The sequence below is a fragment of the Tigriopus californicus genome, chromosome 3, assembly GCF_007210705.1.
Source record: "Tigriopus californicus strain San Diego chromosome 3, Tcal_SD_v2.1, whole genome shotgun sequence".
NCBI classification, from domain to species: Eukaryota; Metazoa; Arthropoda; class Copepoda; order Harpacticoida; family Harpacticidae; genus Tigriopus; species Tigriopus californicus.
The window spans coordinates 2774894-2775594 of NC_081442.1; the positions used below are offsets into that span (position 1 = coordinate 2774894).

The 701-nt window shown below is 43.5% G+C and overlaps 1 protein-coding gene across 1 annotated transcript in view; it reads left to right on the top strand.

Annotated features, from left to right (window-relative positions):
• LOC131877423 (membrane-associated progesterone receptor component 1-like) overlaps window positions 1-701 on the top strand; it is a 19269-nt gene that overhangs the window by 5742 nt on the left and 12826 nt on the right. Inside the window, exon 3 of the mRNA XM_059223081.1 lies at window positions 469-642. Coding sequence (XP_059079064.1) covers window positions 469-642 — 174 coding nt within the window. The remainder of the gene's footprint in view (window positions 1-468; window positions 643-701) is intronic.

Sequence of the window (701 nt, forward strand, 5' to 3'; positions counted from 1 at the left end):
CCAATACAGTTCGTACTTTCTATGAAAACTATTCAGTCCCAACTTTTCTAATCTATCCCAACATTCCAACAAAACCACCTTCGGACTTGATCGACTTTTCGCAATCATGATGCACTCACGGGAGCTCAAATCTACGACTGTAGAGTGGTCATTGGCGTTAGAGGCCAATAACCAAATTTCAATCCATTATCAAACGTGAATTCGCAAAGCAATTCACTCCCGCTCAAGGCCGGTTTTAAGGCGTGTATTTCAGAGCAATGAATCAACTTGCCAACAACCATTAGCTTTATCATTAGATTTAGGGTTGCCTGGTAAATGTATAATGGCGAGTGTTCTCAACCTAAAAGTGGGAAGATTGATTTCCTCACCAAGGAATTTTTTTTTCATTGAGAAGTCCCAAGAATCGACACCCTTACTCTCTGATGATAACGGCATTCCGTTGTAATTCGTTTTTTACCCTTATTCCAGTACCCGGACCTTCCACTCCAATTGAACCTCCCGTCCCTCCCATGAAAAAACGGGATTTCACTCTGAAGGAACTCAAGGAATTGGGCGATGGAACATCCGGGGAAGGTCGCATCCTCGTGGCCGTTAACGGCAAGGTCTACGATGTCACAAAGGGCAAGCGATTTTATGGCCCAGGTAACCAATTCTAGACTTCCTGAATAGCGTCTTAGAGCCCTCTCAGACATTTTTATACA